At 41.3% G+C, this 21612-nt stretch overlaps 1 protein-coding gene across 8 annotated transcripts in view; it reads left to right on the top strand.

Moving 5' to 3' along the window:
* The window catches only part of LOC118367119 (protein TANC1-like), a 266705-nt gene that overhangs the window by 224641 nt on the left and 20452 nt on the right, over positions 1-21612 (top strand). For all 8 annotated transcript variants that reach the window (XM_052493856.1, XM_035750185.2, XM_035750184.2 and 5 more), the window contains 3 exons: positions 4730-4966; positions 6020-6205; positions 9884-9962. In XM_052493856.1, the coding sequence (XP_052349816.1) occupies positions 4730-4966; positions 6020-6205; positions 9884-9962 (502 nt within the window). The remainder of the gene's footprint in view (positions 1-4729; positions 4967-6019; positions 6206-9883; positions 9963-21612) is intronic.

Raw genomic sequence — 21612 nt, 5'->3', positions numbered from 1 at the left:
TCAGATTATTATTTTTGTTAAACTCTCCTTTCTTCTCCAGAAAACATGTACTTTATTTTATTATAATTCAAGTTCACAGTGCACTTTATGCATAGACAATTATGCAACCACTTTTGCTCTTCTGCAATGTTGCACATGTTTGCATTCAAAATAAGTTGTAATTCATTGAAATTCTTAGTCTCATTTTCTGTATTTAATGTGCATTTTATATAACAACATGTTTCCTAAGTCGTAGATGACTATATTTGTTACTGCGGCTGTACCACAGCGCTGATAAAGAATGATATCCATCCGGTCCTTTGCCACCTAGGACATTTGTGTCACTGGACCTTCTCAAATAGTAGTTGAGTACCCCTGCACTAGACCTACCCCCAGCACGGACATGTAGACTGGTCTAAAATGATTGATGAGCAATAATGACTGTATAAAATAAATAATTCAAATACTGAGCTATATTGTATGTTCAGAACTGTATATTGTTATTGTATTACATGCTAACCTCCCCTGTTATTGGTAATGATGAGAGGTTAGCATGCCTTGGGAGTATGATCTTTGATCCTCTGTAACTTTCTCATTTCTCATTATTCACGATTCATTCAGGATTATCTGTAATCATGGTTGAATCCACATTAATATAGAAGTGTTTAGAAGCCTATTCTATTCTTATTTATAATAAATGTGACTCCAAAATGGCACAATACATTATTTTCCATTCATTTCTATTAGGCACGAAACAAACTGCAAAAATGAATCTTTGTAGAGTTTGTAGAGTCACAAGCTTGATGTAATCATTGCGTGCTTGGTATATTGGGCCAAATATTAAACTTTTCGCGACTTAATTTCTGAGAATCTTTTTATACTGTCATTATTGCTGTGTGTCAATCATTTCGGACCCCACTGTATGTTCTCGAGCGCATGCATGTTGCCTGAACATACTGGTCATTGTGTCTCCCTGAATTTTTTCCTATTACATTTTTCCACCAGCGATTTGTATTAGCACAGTAGTATTATTGTAATCTACTCTCCTCACCTCGAATGTCCTCCCTGAGTGCTTGTTAATTCCACTGATGGCTCCCAGTGTGTGTTATGATAAGCATTGTGATGTTTCCTGGAAACACTCACTTACGGTGATGAGTGTGGGCTCGCCACCGATGAACAACAGCTCATTGGAAATCTCACCAAGATGCTCACTGGCTCCGATAGATTGATGCAGGTTGCACTCTCTTCCATTAGTTTTATCCATCTGCTATCTGTGATGCTGCTCTCTGTGGGGGAAAAGGAGGCTGTGCCATTCTAAGTAATTACAGAGCCCTTTTTAATTTAATAAACAAGAAGGCACGTTAATGACAGAGTGGGCAAAATCATTTTTTATGTTAAATTATGCCTGGCTCTGTGTCTGTCTACGTGCCCTGCTCTGTCTATTATGGCGGGAGATAGAACATAGTCCTCCTAAGGCGTACAAGGCAATTATCAGTGGGGAATGATGTATTGTAGCTTTAAGCAAAAACAACTATATATTTTTGTTTGCCATTAGCAGTATGCTTAGGGTGTGGTTTTATTAATGCTTAGAGTGTTGTTTTGTTAACGCTTAGTGTTGTTTTGTTAACGCTTAGAGTGTTGTTTTGTTAACGCTTAGAGTGTTGTTTTGTTAACGCTTAGAGTGTTGTTTTGTTAATGCTTAAACATTATCATCTCCATTTTCCCGGTGTGAAATATTCTGTTTGAGTGTAACATCTCTCATGAAGACAGTCACAGACAGAGTTGTTCCTTGTCCTCCAATGCCCCCTAAGAATCATTGGTGCTAATTTATTCCGTTGTGGTTCCGCCGGTAAATAAAGCAAATTCAATTTCCTCTTCTTTTAACACTCACTGGGTTTGACGCCTCGTCTGATTAAACATATATTATTATATTCCTTATCAAGGAGAAGAAGAATATGCTCTGATTATCACAACACTAGATAATTTCCACTGTGTACTCTTGCGTTGAATGCATTGCTAAATGACTATATGTGCAATATATATATATATCATTTTTTTAAATTAGCTATTTGGCTGAATTCTATGCTCGATTTTCTTTTTTCAAAAATATTTTTAAAGGTTAGACAGTGAGAGAGATGACAGTGGGGGAAGATGGAGAAAGGATGTGTCAAAGAGCAGTAGGTCAGATTTGAACCTATGCTGACAAAATACACATGTGCCTGAGGAAAGTGGTGTGCCGGTCAGCTGTATGTCCACCCGCTCCAGTCCGCAATTGCTAACCCATCCGCAACCACCCAAATATATGTGATGAAGTGAAAATCTGACACCCGCCCCCGACTGTAACCTGCTAATATAGAAAATATCTGTAGGCTACACTCTTAGAAAAAAGGGTTCCAAAAGGGTTCTTTGGCTGACCCCATAAGAGAACCTTTTTTGGTTCAGGTAGAACTCTTTTGGGTTCCATGTAGAACTCTCGGTGGAAGGGTTCTACCTTTAACCAAAAGGAGTTCTTGAAAGGGTTCTACAAAGGGTACAGTCAAAAACCCTTTTTGGTTCTAGATAGCACTTTTTTTAAGAGTGTACAGTCAGAGACGGGGGAAGGATTTTTTGACAGGGGGTGCAGGATTTTTTGACAGATTTAGATATGTTTCTGCTTATAATTTCTAATATTTTGATAGGCTATATGTTAGTCAACTTATCTATACTTAGATACATGCAGCTTCTCTTCTGTCATTATATGTTTGCCCTAGAAGACTAAATAAACCCTTGCTCACCAGAATAATGTCATAAATTGATAGAATGAATGCTTCAATCTAGTTGACATCGGTACATTTTTCTCTGTGGTCTATGCTTCTTTTATAGAGCAAAGACATTTAGGGATCGAGAGGAAAATGCAATAACATTTAATAATTTATTTTTGTTGCAAAAATCTGTTTGACCGGTTGCAAGGAAATAGAAAGCTGTGAAAACGACCCAACATGTTTCTGATAAGATTTCTTCAGAAAAAGTAAGAGCGCCTGCTAAATTTCTAAAATGTAAACATTTCAGTTCGGCTTGGATGAATATTTTATGTGGTTGAAATACTATCAGCTTTTATGTTGCTGATAAACATAGCACTTCTACAGACGGTATCTAACTGTGCATTTGCATTCTCTCAAGATGCTGAAAGAAATAAATCATATTTCTCTACTCCTGTTCCAGGATCCAAATGTACGCTTGGTGTATCACTTTACTGCAATAAGTGCTTAATTCTGCAGGAGTTAATATGAAGGCTATATGAGAGGTTATAGACCTACTGTCAGTGTCCAGATTTCAGTTTCCATTTAACCCATCTGAACAGTAGGCTACAGTTCCCTTGACGTACCAAAGGCCTATTTGAAGTCCCCGTCTTGTGACTGTCGAATATGTATATTGCCACACAATCATCACACAAAATAATCCTCTTTTACCATGTCACCAAATCTTTCCCAAACATTACTTTTCTGGCCCTCCCTTCTCTTTATTTTCAACTCTCCATTTCATAGCTTTTCACTTATTGAATTGAATTAATCTCGGACATTGTCCTTTTTGCCTCCATGGATCGACGTTAACTTTTTCTGCCCGTTCCCAAAAGCATTTGGCAATTGGCAAGTAGGCTACAGTTTGGCCCTGAAGCTTAGGCTTACGCAAGAATGCCAGATGGCCTAAAATAATGAAAGCAAATCTCAATGTGGCCTATAGACATAAAATGCACAAGTCTAGGTCCAAAAGGCTCCTTAACAGCTTCTACCCCCAAACCATAAGACTGCTGAAAAATTCATCAAATGGCCACCGGAGTATTTGCATTGACACCCCCCCGTTTTAGTTTTTACACTGCTGCTACTCGCTATTTATTATCTATGCATAGTCACTTTGCCCCTACCTTATTTATTTTAATTGTATTTAGTAAATATTTTCTTAACTCTATGTTCTTAAAACTGCATTGTTGGGTAAGGGCTTGTAAGTAAGCATTTCACAGTTGTAACGGCTTTCTTCTATCTCCTCCTCTGACGAAGAGGTGTAGCAAGGATCGGACCAACATGCAGCGTGGTGGTTACTCATGTTCTTTAACGAAAAAATGAACTATACATGAAATAACCTAATATACGAAATAACAAATGGACCGTGAAAACCTATACAACCTATCTTGTGACAACAAACACAAAGACAGGAACAATCACTCACAAAACACTCAAAGAATATGGCTGCCTAAATATGGTTCCCAATCAGAGACAACGATACACACCTGCCTCTGATTGAGAACCACTCCAGACAGCCATAGACTTTGCTAGATAACCCCACTAAGCCACACACCCAACACCCCACACCCTGGCCTGACCAAATAAATGAAGACAAACACAAAATACCTCGACCAGGGCGTGACAACATTAAGGTGTTGTATTCAGCGCATGTTTCAAATCAAATTTGATTTGATACATTTATGGATTTTTTAAGGCATTGTTTTCTCCTTTTTCAACCCACCCCGCACTTCATCCATACAATATCTCATGACCATAAAGTCGCCGCCCCACAGATACAGCTGCGGGGACTGCGAGTTATGAGTCAACCCACACATCACAACCGAAGGATGCGGCATTACCGCTAGCACAGCCAGGCCTCTATTTTCAGGTTTAGGGAAGCCAAAATGTTTCATTCCATGCTCATGTTTTTCTTATACGATTTGATAAGACAGTTGAATTCCATGTGTATTTAATGTGTGCTGCTCTTGCAGGTGAGTCGTCTGCTGATGCTAGGCGGGGCCAATGTGAACTACAGGACAGAGGTGCTGAACAACGGCCCGGTGCTGTGTGTCCAGTCCCACCTGGGCCACCAGGAGATGGCTGGCCTGCTGCTGGAGTTCGGGGCTACCTTGGACGTGGTGTCCGAGAACGGCATGAGCCCTCTCTGCTTCGCCTCGGCTGCCGGACACTTGGGTTTAGTCAGCATGCTCTGCAAGAGAGGAGCCAAGGTTGGTGCTACTGCCCCTAGACCCTCAGACATCTACAGGATCAGGGCTAATCATCCCAGCTTTTCCCTTAACACTAGTCATTTTGACTGCAACATTCTAACAGTGTATTTAATATATTTCATATATGCTACCGCAAAAATAATAATTTGGTTGTGTTAATGAAGGCCTTGGGTAACATTAGAATACAAATTTTAATTGATTTCAAAAAACGCAATAGCATTTTCATTTTTTTATGTTACTGTAGGCTATATGTAAAAACAAAACAACGCCAAAATGCAAGTGTTCAATCAATTTTATTTGTGGAATGCCTTTGTTACAATTATGAAACAGAATGCATATGTTCTGGAACACGGTAACAGCTTATTTTTATAACAACAAAATAAAAATACAGCAACCACAAGATGCACGGTCAAATGATGAAAGTAGCCTAAACATCATTATAAGCACCAAGTGGCCTTTATAAATAGTGAAACTCGGCACAAATGCGATAATGGCGTTATAATGAATATAAGTGTCGATATGACAGCAGTAAAAAAACTAAATTATTGTCAGCTCGTGCTTATATTGTGTGCATTTGATTTAGCTGCTATCCCTTGTACTAACAGTTGACACAATTTTTGTAACTTTCACTTCCTTGACACACTTTGACGTAACTTTGTTTGGTTGTAGTGCATAATAGTCTCCCGTTTTCTCTTTATTGTATTCCCCGTTGTCTTGTCATTCTTCAACACCGTTGTGGAGTACAATGGCTGTGTAGGTGCCTTATTTTGTGCAGACTAAGGGAGCTCCGTTCTCACTTTGTTCATGGTGCAGACCAGACTTGTTTTCTTTGCAAGATAATTATTCGCCAATGACAGTGAAGTTAGGAAATTGTCCATGGTGACATTTCTCCCCTTGCCAACATAAAGTTCCACAAGCCCCATCTCCACATTCTCTTGACACTTGTTCTTAACTGACTTGCCTTGTTAAATAAAGGTTCAATTTAAAACAATTTAAATAATAAAATATGTCATTGTATTACAGCATATAAACCCTGTTGTTGTTTTGTTGCAGGTTGACCATGTGGATAAGAGCGGTCAGTGTGCTCTGGTCCATGCTGCTCTGAGGGGCCACCCTGGCATCATCCAGTACCTCTTGGAGCTGGAGTGGATCCCCGAGGGCCAGCAGCAGAACTGCAGTCTGAAGAACAAGACCCTCCAGCAGGCTCTGATCGCTGCCTCCAGCATGGGACACACACAGGTCAGTCAAAAGACACTGGTTGAATCCCAAATGGCACATGTTGCAACCACCCAGTTTACTGCACAGGGTTTGTATGGTCATGAAAATCCTAGAAAGGTCATGGAATTAGAAAATAGTTTTCCAGGCCTGGAAAAGTATGGTTGTGCCCGATCTCAGTAATCGTATCTGTTTTATCTCGTCATCGTAAAACCCGGAAGTGTGCTTTAAATGTTGTAAAGCTAATTCCTCAAGTGCGCATTACTGCGCTATCGCTTGGACTGCATCACATAGAGCATCGTTATGTTTCTTCACCCATTCACACACATTGTTAAATGACCCGACAGATGAAAATGCACATGATTTACTTACTTAGTCCTTTTCAATTATCAACGAAATAGACTAATAAATATCCTAATGCATGGCTACTACTGCCTTCATTTATTCCAGAAAAATTTAGATGAAGATAATAATTCGCTTTACCAATATATTCTTTTCACTTTCGAGAAGAGCAAATATTTTATCTCCCGACACTTATGCCACAACATTTCTACAATAAATGTACATTTGTCATTTTATTTTCAAATGATCTGTCACTCAGTAAACATTCCTGGGCGAGAATAAATAATAATAGCAAGCAAGCATGGGCTTAGGTCACTACATAACGACAGACATCGTCAGCAATGGAATAATTAAACGGACAGACAAAGTAGACCTACTAAACAACACCAAGTAGACAGACAGAAACAACCATATGTCCTTAGCAAACAATGATGACTAGCTACAGATTCTGATTCATACAGGATGTTTGGAGAAGTGGAGACTTGTGCCCTGAGACGAGTGACTATGAGTGAGTGAAACAGCCTGTCTGGGAAAATGAGAGCAGAGAGAGTGACTTGGTCTAATCCAATTGTTGCAGCAGGCTCAACCGATACCCCGCCCATTTCTTTACAGACAGAAGAACTAGCCAATAGTTGTTCAGAGTACACAGCGCATCACACTGTTTGAGTGAAAGAGAGATGTGCGCTGGCAGCAGAAAATAACTTTTTTTCCGACCAAGGATAATAATAAAAAATACTTGTGTCATAATCTTTTTGGGAAAATTCTCCATATCCGTTACGATACTCTTTTTGCACAAGTACTCGGCGCACCCCTATGGAAAGGCTTTGGAACATATTAAAATCAGAAACGTTTGGGAAAAGTCATGGAAATTAGTTTAATAATTTTGGCACATTGTAAATAATTTAGTCATACTTTTTATATATTCTATCAATCACATACAAATCTACATATCAGTCATTGCGCGTTTCTGTGTGTGTGTTTATACTTGCGTAAGTGTCCTAAAAACTTGCCACAGGCAAATGGCCGAGGTGCAGTTGATGCTACACACTTTGGTTGTAAAACAATGGCTCATACACTGAATTGGAAAGTTGGCATTCCCCTCTAATCAACATTAGCCATGTTATTCTGACAATGTTAAAGAAATATTTATAGAATAACCTAATTGACAAACAACTCCCACAGCGGCAGGAGGTTTTGGTACAAGTTATCCGACCGGCACAAATCGGTCTTATGTAGCAAAATTTGAAATTGTGTTTTTTACATTGAATAAAAGTAGAGACTCAGAGCTACACAAATATCATACACTGCAGGTTTGAGGAACAATGGGAAAGTATTTCTGCTTTGAAAGTTGATAAACTTGCAAATTCACTTTTGAGAAAATGTCCTTTGGTACCTAGTTAAGAGCTCTTCTTTGGTGGTGTCTCTACAGTATGTATACATAAAAAAGCAAGCATACTTTTTATGCCTGCTTTTTCATGTTTACATACTGTAGAGACACCACCAAATTATTGGTCATGGAAATGTGAAATGTGGTTAAAAGTCAGGGAAAAGTAATGTGTCAAAAAGTGTATGAACCCTGACTGCAATGTATTGTACACCCACACTATCCACACGGGTCAGTCCTGTACTGTACACAGGAGAGTTCTCCTACACAGTCCCTCACCTTTACAACTCCACAACACAACCTCACCTCTGTGCTTTGGAAACAAAGGTGATTCCACTGAAAACTTCAGCTGCACATTCTTCTTGTTTCATTTATGAAATAGGCTGTAGGTCGACCATGTGTACAGTATTGATCCCATAGTATGTCTTCAGCAGCGGAGGCAGCTGAGGGGAGGACAGCTCATAATAATAGCTGAAACGGAGCGAATGGAATGGCTTCAAACCATGTATTTGATACCATTCCACCAATTCTGCTCCAGTCATTATCACGAGTCCGAGCTCGTCCTCCCCAATTAAGGTGCCACCAACCTCCTGTGGTTTGCAGTTAGCTGCCCAGGAGAGGAGCATACTGGGCTGTGGGTTAGGGATGGGCCTTTGAAATGATTTCACCATTCAAATGATATCATGCTATTTTTTCATGTATCCGGAGAGTCGAATACATGTGTTTTAAAGAAAACATTTTGGGGGGAAACCTCAATGGAGACTTGCTCGCGCATGTTTTAGCAGAATGGTGGAGGAGGGGCAAGAGATAAGCAAAGGCTGGTGTGTGACAGTATGTGTTTTGCAAGGAGAGAGAGAAAGTAGCCAAACCATCTCACGCTAGTTAGACAAACTTGTTGCTGCCATAGGTTGGTTATCTATCATACGATCTGGTAGTGCCTGTCTTGACTGCGTTAAATTGCTGTAAAGAAGCTAGCGAGCTACAGTAGCCAGCAAAGTTAGCCAACTAACTAGCTAAAGTAGCAAGGCTAATTGACTATATTTTATTGCGCTCCCCGTACTTGTCTACAATGACTCCATTAATATGAAACCACAGCCTACTTGTTGGTTGATCATTGTACCTACTACTCCTCATTTAGCCAACTTAATGGCATCATTTTTATTACATTTAGCATTGATTAGAAATCTCCCACTTCACTTGCTACACGGCCGCTTTGATTGAGCGACAATAACAACAAGCTTCAATGACAACAAGTTATACGTGTGAAACGTGTATAGTCTACCGGGGCATCTTTTATATGGGGCACACTCATAAAAACTGTCATTAAACGGTTGTTTTATTAAAAAGTTGAATGTTATGGTCTGTCCTTGTAGGCTATGTAGCAATGTCACATAGATCATTTAATAAACATTTTGACAAAGCCAAAAATAGGCCTATTTTGTTTGCAAAAATGTATAATATCCCAAGTAATCGAAATCTAATGTCTGTTTGAATATTCAAAATACCGTGTCAATCCCTACTGTGGGTTGATTGATGCCAGCTCCTCATTAAAAGGGCTGTAATACTGTTAGCCCTATACACTAGGGCTGTGGGTCGACAGTATTATAGGATGGGCTATCGACCTCCACCTCCACGGAGGGCCCAGTGAGAGAGGAGTGTAAAGGAGAGCACAGACAAAGGGGCTAACTAGCACTACCGACATATTAATACCATTGGGCCTGTACTACACAGCACGGAGAATCTCTACTATAGAGCCTATAGAGACTAGTACATGCATCAGCACTCTAGTCCAGTGATTATTTTAACATGTGCCAGAGAAGCATCATTTGCTGGGGCTACTTTTTAATCGACCCGTAGAAGTTGTTTCGTCGCTCCGGTATTTCTGCGATATAACCAGCACGGCATAGAACTAACTCATAGCTTTTATATTTGATGCTTGTATTCTGTGTCATTAATCAAAGTTTCTCGTTCGGCAGGTTGTGAGAGGCTTGTTGGCGTTGAATAACGAGCACGCTGTGCAAATTGATGGCCAAGACACTCTGTGGGGAGAAACCGGTACGTTTTCTCTCAATTTTTCTTATTTTCTTGTTCATTCTTTTTCTCTCAATTTTTTTCCCAATATGTTGTTTTCTTTGTGTTAACACTTGTTGTAATATCAGTGTTTCTACAGTGGCAGTTCACATTTAGCCAAATATCTGTTCATTTTTATTTTTACTGCCTGTCTAATTTTCCCTGTCCCCTTCCCTTAATGGGGCAATCTGTAGTTGCTACATCCATCTTTGGACTTATAAATGAATGATATGTACTCATTGATTCTTAACTTATTAATGCCTCGGAAGTTTAGTTCAACTGTCGTACCCCACCAGAACCCAAAATATAAGCTTGTTTTGTTAAATTCATGTTTTAAGTATCCATATATTTCTGTTATTATGGTGCTACTGTATCACTCTGTTATTGTTATACCTGCGTGGTAGTCTCACTGTTGATGGACCTGGCATGAGTACAATGGCAACCATAAACTGAAACCTAGTCATTGTGTCATTTTAAGTTAACATTGTGCCACCTCGCTTCGACGAGAAGAGGTCGTATGAAAGTTGGAAAAATGTACTTGGAATCTGGACACGGGTTACTAATCTGGATGAGAAAAAGCAAGCACTTGCGGTGGTATTGTCACTCGAGACACGGGTTACTAATCTGGATGAGAAAAAGCAAGCACTTGCCGTGGTATTATCACTCGAGGGAAGAGAAAGAGATACAGCACTGGAAATATCCATTGAGGATTTGAACAAGGATGACGGAATGGGAACTTTGATCAGAGCACTGGATTCTGTGTGTCTGAAAAAAGAGAAAGGCCGTGCCTACGAGGCATATTCAAACTTTGACAGTTTTACTATAGACATTTCAGTTGCAATGACGGACTACATAATTGATTTCGAACAGAGGTATAATAGGATGTGAAAGTACGACATGGTTCTCCTGGATGCAGTGTTAGCTTTCAAGTTGATTTATCTTTGTTTAACTTTTATTTAAATAGGCAAGTCAGTTAAGAACAAATTCTTATTTACAATGACAGCCTACCCCAGCCTACCTGCTAGGCCAATTGTGCGCCGCCCTATGGGAGTCACAAATCAAATCAAACTTTATTTGTCACATGCACCGAATACAACAAGTGTAGACCTTACCATGAAACGCTTACTTACAAGCCCTTAACCAACAGTGCAGTTCAAGAAGAGTTAAGAAAATATTCATCAAATAGACTAAAGTAAAAAATAAGAATAAAAAGTAACACAATAAGAATAACAATAACGAGGCTATATACAGGGGGTACTGAGTCAGTGTGCGGGGGTACAGGTTAGGGGTGAAGTGACTATGCATAGATAATAAACACAGAGTAGCAGCAGTGTACAAAGCGGGGGGTGGGGTTCAATATAAATAGTCCGGTGGTGATGTTATTAATTGTTCAGCAGTCTTATGGCTTGGGGCTATAAGCTGTTGAGGAACCTTTTGGTCCTAGACTTGGTGCTCCGGTACCGCTTGCCGTGCGATAGCAGAGAAAACAGTCTATAACTGGAGTCTTATTATATAGGTCCTGGATGGCAGGAAGTTTGGCTGCGGTGATATACTGGGCCGAATGCACTACCCTCTGTAGTGCCTTATGGTCAGATGCAGAGCAGTTTCCATACCAGGTGGTGATGATGAATGTGATGATGGCGCCGGTGGGTAGGGCTGCCATCTTACCGGCCCTCAACCAATCATGCTATTTTGTTTGTTTTTCCGCGTTGTTCGTAACTTGTTTTGTACATAATGTTGCTGGTACCGTCTCCTATGACCGAAAAGAGCTTCTAAACATCAAAGCTGGGATTGTTCACCTCAAACTGGACAAAGAGTTTTTCTTCAATGAGTCGGATGCCAGGGATATGCTGTTGACACCCGACCAAGCCCCGATCCCCGTGATTCGCTGGAGAAGGAAACAGAGTTTCCGAGGCAAGATATCAGGGTGCCTTGTGAGCACCAGGTCGACGACTGGCTAATCTGCCCTTACCCTTTGTTCTGCTATCTAACATTCAATTGCTAGAAAATAAATTTTGACGAACTGAAAGCATGTATATCCTACCAATGGGACATTAAAAACTAACTAACTCTTACCTGAGGTGGAGTATCTTATATCTTATGATAAGCTGGAGACCTCACTATTTTCCCGGAGAGTTTTCATCTGTTTTTTTCAAAGCTGTCTACATACCACCACAGAGCGAGGTAGGAACTAAAACCGCACTAAATGAGCTGAATTCTGCCATAAGAAAACAGGAAAACGCTCATCCAGAGGTGGCGTTCCTAGTGGCCGGTTACTTTAATGCAGGGAAACTCAAATCAGTTTTATTGAATTTCTATCAACATGTGAAATGTGCAACCAGAGGTTGAAAAACATTCTAGACCAACTCTACTCGACCCCCAGTACAAAGCTCTCCCTCACCTTCCATTTGGCAAATCTGACCATAACTCTATCCTCCTGATTGTGACACGAGCCTACCAGACGAGCTAAATAACTTATATGCTCGCTTCAAGGCAAGCAACACTGAAACATGCATATGAGAGCATCAACTGTTCCGGATGACTGTGTGATCACCCTCTCCGCAGCCAATGTGAGTAAGACCTTTAAACAGATCAACTTTCACAGACAAATTACCAGGATGTGTACTCCGTGCATGTGCTGACCAACTGGCAAGTGTCTTCACTGACATTTTCAACCTCTCCCTGTCTGAGTCTGTAATACCAACATGTTTCAAGCAGACCACTATAGTCCCTGTGCCCAAGAACACTAAGGTAACCTGCCTAAATGACTACCAACGTCTGCCATGAAATGCTTTGAAAGGCTGGTCATGGCTCACATCAACACCACCCACTCCAATTTGTATATCGCACCAACAGATCCACAGATGATGCAATCTCTATTGCACTCCACACTGCCCTTTCCCACCTGGAGAAAAGGAACACCTATGTGAGAATGTTATTAATTGACTACAGCTCAGCGTTCAACACCATAGTGCCCTCCAAACTCATCACTAAGCTAAGGACCCTGGGAATTAACAGCTCCCTCTGCAACTGGATCCTCGACTTCCTGACGGCCGCCCCCAGGTGGTAAAGGGTAGGTAACAACACATCCACCACGCTGATCCTCAACACGGGGGCCCCTCAAGGGTGCGTGCTCAGTCCCCTTCTGTACTCCCTGTTCACTTAGGACTGCACGGCCAGGCACAACTCCAACACCATCATCAAGTTTGCTGATGACACAACAGTTCTAGGCCTGATCACCGACAACAATGAGACAGCCTATAGGGAGGAGGTCAGAGACCTGACCATGTGGTGCAAGGACAATAACCACTCCCTCAACGTGATCAAGACATAGGAGATGATTGTGGACTACAGGAAAAAGAGGACCGAGTATACCCCCATTCTCATCGACGGGGTTGTAGTGGAGCAGGTTGAGAGCTTCAAGTTCCTTGGCGTCCACATCAACAACAAACTAACATGGTCCAAGCACACCAAGACAGTCGTGAAGAGGGCACAACAAAACCTATTCCCCCTCAGGAGACTGAAAGAATTTGGCATGCGTCCTCAGATCCTCAAAAGATTTTACAGCTGCACCATCGAGAGCATCCTGATGGGTTGCATAACTGCCTGATATGGCAACTGCTCGGCCTCCAACCGCAAGGCACTACAGAGGGTAGTGCGTACAGCCCAGTACATAACCGGGGCCAAGCTTCCTGCCATCCAGGGCCTCTATACCAGGCGGTGTCAGAGGAAGGCCCTAAAAATTGTCATAGACTCCAGCCACCCTAGTCATAGACTGTTCTCTCTGCTACCGCACGGTATGCGGTACCGGAGCGCCAAGTCGAGGTCCAAGAGGCTTTTAAACAGCTTCTAGTCCAAAGCCACAACTGCATCGTTGCTTAAGGGCTTATAAGTAAGAATTTGTAAGGTCTACTACACCTGTTGTATTCGGCACATGTGACAAATAAGATTTGATTTGATGCAACCGGCCAGGATGCTGTCGATGGTGCAGCTGTAGAACCTTTTGAGGATCTGGGGACCCATGCCAAATCTTTGAAGGTCTCCTGAGGGGGAAAATGTTTTGTCGTGCCCTCTTCACGGCAGGATGTGATACAGCCTGGAATCTAACCAGGGTCTGTAGTAACGCCTCTGCACTTAGATGCAGTGTCTTAGACCGCTGCGCCACTCGGGAGCCCAAGTTGCTAAATACTGCCTGTCTGGATGGTAGGGACTTTTGCATCTCTGAAGTCGGCACTAAAAGTACATTTAGTGCTGAATTGTCGTGCCAATAACAGATGGAATGCAAGTGAGTGACGCAGCATATTAGACTGAGCAGCAGAGAAAAGGCACCACAAGTCACATTCTCAAGACAACCAGACAAGGGTGCCATTGCCAAGCCATAAATCCACTGGACAGGTATGGAAGGAGATAAAATGTGCAATCTGTCAAAGCACTTACCATTAGTTTATAGACTGTCCTCATAGAAATGAACGAGTAACAGAGGAAAATGTAAACACAGAGATAGAGCAGTGTAACATGACACTGATTGACACACCAAGCAACAGAGCTTTCAAATTTGGAAATGGAAGAATCTTCCAATCGACCAAGAGGCAAGATACCAGCAAATATTGGTCAGACGAAGTGTCACATTGAAACAGACGTGGTCCCTGCAGATATCCCCTTACTATTAAGCAAAGCTTCCCTCAAGAAGGCAGGGGCTGTACTAGACATAAAAAATGACAAGGCAGTGATTTTTAAATAACCCTTGAACTTACTACCTCAGCCCAGTATTGTGTAAACATTTTAGACAAGACATCACACAGTGTACATGTAAAAAATGAGATTATGACGGACACAGAGCACATGGAGATTCTTACAGTCACAGAGAACATGAACACAGAGGAAAAACACAAAGTATTGTTAAAACTTCACAAACAGTTTGGACATGCTACAGTTGACAGACTTCAGAAAGTACTCAGCAGTTCTGGGAATAATGATAATGAGAGTATTTACATTTTACATAGTTAACAGTTGTGAGACATGCCAGAAATACAGCAAACCTAAGCCCAGACCAGCTGTTGGTTTGCCACTGGCTTCCAAGTACAATGAAACAGTGGCTGTAGATCAACATGAGTTAAGACCAAGTGTGTGGTACCTTCACGTCATTGACCACTTCACACCCTTCAGTGGAGGAAGCATTGTGAATACAAAGAAACCCAGTCAAATCGTCAAGCACTTCATTCATTCCTGGATAAGTGTGCATGGCCCGCTCCAGAAGTTGTACAGTGACAATGGAGGATAATTCAATAATAATGAAATAAGAGAAATGGCTGAGAAATTCAACATGAAAGTAAAGACAACTGCTGCATACAGTCCATGGAGCAATGGACTTCTGGCGAGACATAATCAAATACTCACAGAGATTATGCTGAAAGTGAAGAAAGACAATGGATGTGATTGGAAAACAGCCCTAGATTGGGCTTTGGTGGCAAAAAAATGAAATGCACAATGTTCATGGCTACAGCCCGTACCAACTAGTGTTTGGGCAGAACTCTAATCTTTCTCTGTACCAGTGGTGGTAAAAGTAAATATACCTTAAAATATAATGACTCAAGTAAAAGTGAAATTCACCCATTAAAATACTACTTGAGTAAAATTCTAAAAGTATTTGGTTTTAAAAATACTTAAGTATCAAAAGTAAATGTAATCACTAAAATATACTTGAACAAAAGTAAAAGTATAAATCATTTCACATTCCTTTTATCAGAATGTAACTAGTACTTTTGGGTGTCAGGGAAAATGTAAAGAGTAAAAAGTACATTATTTTCTTTTGGAATGTAGTGGAGTAAAAGTAAAAGTTGGCAAAAATATAAATAATTAAGTACAGATGCCCCGGCCTCCCGGGTGGCGCAGTGGTTAAGGGCGCTGTACTGCAGCGCCAGCTGTGCCATCAGAGTCCCTGGGTTCGCGCCCAAGCTCTGTTGTAACCGGTCGCGACCGGGAGGTCGGTGGGGGCGACGCACAATTGGCCTAGCGTCGTCCGGGTTAGGGAGGGCTTGGTCAGTAGGGATGTCCTTGTCTCATCGCGCAGTGAGCGCCCGGCCGACAAATTGGTGCGGCTGGCTTCCGGGTTGGATGCGCGCTGTGTTAAGAAGCAGTACGACTGTTTGGGTTGTGTATCGGAGGACGCATGACTTTCAACCTTCGTCTCTCCCGAGCCCGTACGGGAGTTGATGAGATAAGATAGTAGCTATTACAACAATTGGATACCACAAAATTGGGGAGAAAAAAGGGGTAAAATTCCAAATTAAATTAAAAATGTAAAAAGTACAGATGCCCCAAAAAACTACTTAACTAGTACTTTAAAGTATTTTTACTGAAGTACTTTACACCGCTGCTTTGTACTGGTTGACAAGCCACCAGCATTTGAAGGGACCAGTGTGAGAGCATGGGTGTGACAGCACCTTTCAGCAGTACAAGCAGTGAGAAAAGCGTTCACTGAAGCAGGTTGTTGAGAGAGAAGTCACAGGGCTCTGCATAAACAGTTTCAATCCACCGATGAGTGTACTACAAACGAGTTGACTGTCAAGAGTCTAAAGGACCTTGAGTAGTCATTGGCCAAGATGGTGTGGTGATATTTGTGAGGAACGGAGGCATCATTGACAGGGTGCATCACTCAAGATTTTTCAACCACTCCACATTAATAAACTATAGTTTGGGCAAGTCGGTTATAGTTTTGGCAAGTCGGTTAGGACATCTACTGTGTGCATGACACAAGTAATTTTTCCAACAATTGTTTACAGACAGATTATTTCACTTATAATTCACTGAATCACAATTCCAGTGGGTCAGAAGTTTACACACACTAAGTTGACTGTGCCTTTAAGCAGCTTGGAAAATTCCAGAAAATTATGTCACGGCTTTAGAAGCTTCTGATAGGCTAACTGACATCATTTGCGTCAATTGAGGGTGTACCTGGGGATGTATTTCATGGCCTACCTTCAAATCTTTGCTTGACATCATGGGAAAATCAAAAGAAATCAGCCAAGACCTCAGAAAATAAATTGTAGACCTCCACAATTCTGGTTCATTCTTGGGAGCAATTTCCAAACGCCTGAAGGTGCCACGTTCATCTGTACAAACAATAGTACACAAGTATAAACACCATGGGACCAGGCAGCCGTCATACTGCTCAGGAAGGAGACATGTTCTGTCTCCTAGAGATGAACGTACTTTCGTTTGAAAAGTGCAAATCAATCCCAGAACAACAGCAAAAGACCTTGTGAAGATGCTGGAGGAAACAGGTACAAAGTATCTATATCCACAGTAAAACGAGTCCTATATCGACATAACCTGAAAGGCCGCTCAGCAAGGAAGAAGCCAATGCTCGAAAATCGCCAGAAAAAAGCCAGACTACGGTTTGCAACTGCACATAGGGACAAAGATTGTACTTTTTGGAGAAATGTCCTCTGGTCTGATGAAACAAAAACAGAACTGTTTGGCCATAAGGACCATCGTTATGTTTGGAGGAAAAATGGGGAGGCTTGCAAGCCGAAGAACACCATCCCAAAAGTGAAGCACAGGGGTGGCAGCATCATGTTGTGGGGGTGCTTTGCTGTAGGAGGGACTGGTGCACTTCACAAATAGATGTCATCATGAGGACGGAAAATTATGTGGATATAGTCAAGCAACATCTCAAGACATCAGTCAGGAAGTTAAAGCTTAGTCGCAAATGGGTCTTCCAAATGGATAATGACCCCAACCATACTTCCAAAGTTGTGGCAAAATTACTTAAGGACAGCAAAGTCAAGGTATTGGAGTGGCCATCACAAAGCCCTGACCTCCATCCTATAAAAAATGTGTGGGCTGAACTGAAAAAGTGTGTGCGAGCAAGGAGGCCTACAAACCTGACTCAGTTACACCAGCTCTGTCAGCAGGAATGGGCCAAAATTCACCCAACTTATTGTGGGAAGCTTGTGGAAGGGTACCCGAAACGTTTGACCCAAGTTAAACAATTTAAAGGCAATGCTACCAAATACTAATTGAGTGTATGTAAACTTCTGACCCACTGGGAATGTGATGAAATAAATAAAAGCTGAAATAAATAATTCTCTCTACTATTATTTTGACATTTCACATTCTTAAAATAAAGTGGTGATCCTAATTGACCTTAGTCAGGGAATTTTTACTTGGATTAAATGTCAGGAATTGTGAAAAACTGAGTGTAAATGTATTTGGCTAAGGTGTATGTAAATGTCCGACTTCAACTGTTCATGGATAGAGAAAGTGTATTCCACACACAGCAACCGTCATTGGACGAGTAGCAAAAGCCAAAGGAAAACACCAGAACTGGTACAACTTGCAGTACTCTGAACGAGCTACACTTTCTGGTACAACAGAGACAGCTGACCTGTCACTTGTAGATAATCTCAGAATTGAACCAATGGAAAATCGAGAAAAAAAGAATGACATCCAAAATTATGATTCACTTGAAATAAGATACATGTAATTTGACTCAGCTAAACTAGAGGAGCTCAGTAATTGGAGGAAAATTTGAGTGTTTGAGGAAGTCCAAGACATTGGCCAAAATGTATCTCAACAAGGTGGGTGTATACCCTTAAAGAATCCTTAACTGGATTAGAAGCAAAAGCTTGGCTAGAGGTTTTGAGGAACTGGCTGCTAAACAACTCCCAAAAGACTCACCGACATGCTCCTCAGAGTCACTCAGATTGCTGATGACAGTGATCTGCCAGAGAAAATGGAAACATCAATTCTGAAATTTTGCAGGGAACAGAGCTGTCAAGTGACATTTGTGTCCGACCTCCGCCTGAAGCTGGGAGCGAATGAACACTGGAAACTAAAAAAGTGTGTGTATGTCCTGGAAGATGCATCACTTTTCTGTTACAACAAAGTCAAGGCAACAATGCTGAGTACAGGTGGAAAAAAGTCACAAGTGGATCCTGCAGTCTTCTATTGGCTTGATCAAGACTACAATGTGACTGTACTTGCCTGTCATGTTGAGGACTTCATCTGGAGTGGCTCACAAACCTTTGCTACAACTGTGATTCCACACCTCAAAGCTGTTTTCCAGGTCGGCCGTGAGGAGCATGATAATTTTTGTTATGTTGGCATTGAGTTTATTACCGTTGACGGAACAATACTGACTCAACAGGAAAGCTATGTCAATAATCTTCAACCCATCCACATGGAATCTTCAAGAGCCGTAGAAGGGAATTCCCCTCTCTGTGGAATTGAAGCTGATCAATTGAGGTCAAAGATAGGTCATATTCTATGGGTTGCTAGACAGAGTTGACCTGATGTAATGTTGGATGGCTGCAACCTGGCATCAAATACAAAACACGCCACTGTACACTGTACATTCATGAGGCAAACAAAGTTGTTTGTGAATTGAAATCACGACATGTGACTCTAAAGTTTCAGCATGTTGTAAAAGATGACTCTCTGAAACTAGTTGTCTTCAGTGATGCTTCGCTAGGGAACCTTACAGATGCAGGCACACAAGGTGGACATCTAATCGTGTTAATGGGTGAAGGTAGTCAAAAAGGATCAGAAGGGTTGTCTGAAACACACTTGCTGGGGAAACCCTTGCTTTTGCGGATGGAATTGACGACGCCATCTTTCTGACAACTCTGTTCTCAGAGCTTACCACTGGTGAGACAAAACGGCACATTCTACCTGTAGTTTGTGTCACCGACAACTACTCCATAGATGATGCTGTCAAGTCAACCAAGTCTGTCACAGAGAAAATACTTTGTCTTGAGATTAGCAGCATCAAGGAAATTATTCAAACACAGAGAATCCAGTGGATTCTGTGGTCGGCCACAAAGGAACAGCTTGCTGACTGTCTGACTAAAAGGGGAGGATCCGGTCTTGTGGCAGCTTGAGTAATACAAATAAAATCTTTGTCACACAACCCATTTGTAATGGGTAACTTAAATAATACTTGGGACATTTAATTATTCCATTTGTCTTTAAATAAAAGTGGGAGATTGTTAAATTCATGTGTTACGTATCCCTATATTTCTGTTATTACAGTGCTAATGTATCACTCTGTTATTGTTTTAACTGCGTGGTAGTCTCACTGTTGATGGACCTGGCATGAGTACAATGGCAACCATGCATTGTGGAAATACTGTTTAGTAAACTTGGTTAAACTGAAACCTAGTCATTGTGTTATTTTAAGTTAACAGTTTAACTATTTGTAAAACAAAGTAAATGTAAACTAATTGTATAGCTTCAAAACATGGTTAAAACTATCATTTAGATGTCATGGACTGTCAATGAATTTGAGAGTGGTTGCATTTCTCCAGCCCCATCCCTTAGATTTGTACCGAAACAGTGGCAGTGAGAACTTAGTTTCCACTTAGCGGAAAGACGCTTTAAAAGCGTCCCTGCTTTGGTCATTTGGTCCTTTTATCTGGATGGAGAGCCATCAGGCCATCCTGTGGTGCTTACTGAGTGAATTTCTACTTTAGAGCAGAATTACCGCCATCGCTCCCAGCAAGAGCAGTCTAAGCACTAAGTCATCAGTGCAATACATTGTCCATTTAGGTCATGTCAAGCCATTTGCCCTCATGTTTTGTCCTGTGTTTCTACCATTATCACACACCTACTCATATGTTCTTCTTACTGGAAGTGTCGCCAGAGCTTCAGTTTCGACCTGAAACAAACCATTGATCATAAAGCACTGCGGAGAATTATTACAGTCTTTTTGTTGGACAGTATTAAAGTCCCAGTGGTAATACAGAGAAACGGTTGATATTGGGAGAGGTACAATGTACCTAGTGGCCACTTCAAAATTATATGCAAGACCTCTTTTGGAAGAGGCAGGAAAGTTGGGACCCATCTGACAAAAGCAACAGTTGAGAGAGGAAAAGCAGGAGAGCTATGGAGCTGCTGGCAGGAGGGGGTGAAAGAGACATGAGTTGTTAATGACCAGTCAAAGCAATTTAGGATTGATCCTGTAAATGGTGCAGGAAGCTAAATGGAGCTGGGAACAAAAGTCTAAAAGGACGAGTCCAAAGTGGAACCCTATTTCCTACATAGCTCTACGTTTGACCAGAGCACTATGGGACCTGTTCTAAAGTCGTACACTTTTTAGGGAATATGGTGCAATTTGGCACGCACCCTAAAATCATGGGTCTGTTGTCATTTCTGTGAGTCACCAGGGTTGTCATATAAATGCTGAACAAAACAAATGTGTCTGTGGGGAACATTGTGTTTTGATATAAATCAAAGATGAGGCCCTTGGGTATGGAGGTATTGAAACTGGGATGGGTTTTAAACATTTGCCACAATAACAGTACCCCCATGCTGATAAACATTACCACTTACCAGTACCATCACTATTCGTGTTGGTACAGCATCTCTGTGTACTGAATGAGTAAACACATCTCTTAAGGATATTCTTTGACTCAGTCCCAAATGGCACCCTATCTGAGTCCCAAATGGCACCCTATCCCTTTAATAGTGCACTACTTTTGACTAGGGCCCATAGGGAATAGAGTGCCATTTGGAATGTAGACAACACCAAGACAGGTTTTTAGAAATTATTATTGTTGTTTTTGTTATCATCATTGCCTCTTGTGGAAAGCTGCACACTGGAGATAAACAGTGACAGAGTGGAGATAACTGA

This window comes from Oncorhynchus keta, chromosome 34 (assembly GCF_023373465.1).
Source record: "Oncorhynchus keta strain PuntledgeMale-10-30-2019 chromosome 34, Oket_V2, whole genome shotgun sequence".
Lineage (NCBI taxonomy): Eukaryota > Metazoa > Chordata > Actinopteri > Salmoniformes > Salmonidae > Oncorhynchus > Oncorhynchus keta.
This window is presented reverse-complemented; position numbering and strand designations above follow the sequence as displayed.